Genomic DNA, 765 nt, shown 5'->3' on the forward strand with positions numbered 1-765 from the left:
TCAAATAAGGGTTGTCTTCCACACTAGTGATCTCTTTGCTGCATCTTTCACATCCTTATTCCTCAGGCTGTAAATCAATGGGTTTAGCATGGGGATCACCAATGTATAGAACACAGCAGAGACTTTCTCCTGTTCCAGGGAATACTTAGAACTTGGCTGGATGTAACTAAAGGTCACAGACCCGTAGAACAAGGTCACAGCAGTCAGGTGGGAGGCACAAGTGGAGAAGGCTTTGCGCCTCCCCGCGGCTGAGCGGATTCTCTGGATGGCAGCAGCGATGCGAATGTAAGAGGCCATGACGACAATGAAAGTGAATGCTGCAATGACGGCAGAAAATATCAAAAGCAGCATCTCATTGTTATGGGCATCAGAGCAGGAGAGCCTCAAAAGAGGGGGAATATCACAGAAATAATGATTCACAACGTTAGGACCACAGAAATCTAGTCTGAGCAAACCTATTGTGTGTGTCAATGAGTTAATGAGCCCAGCCAAGTAACATGCCAGCACCATCTGAATACAAACCCTCTGGGTCATTATGACTGTATACAACAAGGGATTAGCTATCGCCACATAGCGGTCATAAGCCATCACAGACAGGAGGATGCACTCCGTGGTTACATACACTGCAAAAAAGAAACTTTGTAGAACACAGCCAGGAAATGTGCTGATCTTTTGCTCTGACAGAAAGTTGACCAGCATCTTAGGAGCAAAGACAGTTGAGTAGCAGATGTCACAGAAAGAGAGGTTGCTAAGGAAGAAGTACAT

General features: G+C 45.6%; 1 protein-coding gene across 1 annotated transcript; it reads right to left on the reverse strand.

Annotated features, from left to right (window-relative positions):
- Window positions 1-765, reverse strand: LOC118971094 (olfactory receptor 5J3-like). Its single transcript, XM_037011063.2, has one exon. It carries the CDS (start codon window positions 763-765, stop codon window positions 1-3), a length of 765 nt encoding a protein of 254 aa, XP_036866958.2.

The sequence above is a fragment of the Manis javanica genome, chromosome 11 (assembly GCF_040802235.1).
Source record: "Manis javanica isolate MJ-LG chromosome 11, MJ_LKY, whole genome shotgun sequence".
NCBI lineage: Eukaryota > Metazoa > Chordata > Mammalia > Pholidota > Manidae > Manis > Manis javanica.

What these genes read in the sequence shown, in the direction of transcription:
- LOC118971094 (XM_037011063.2), bottom strand. Translation starts at nt 765, where the DNA reads ATGTACTTCTTCCTTAGCAACCTCTCTTTCTGTGACATCTGCTACTCA.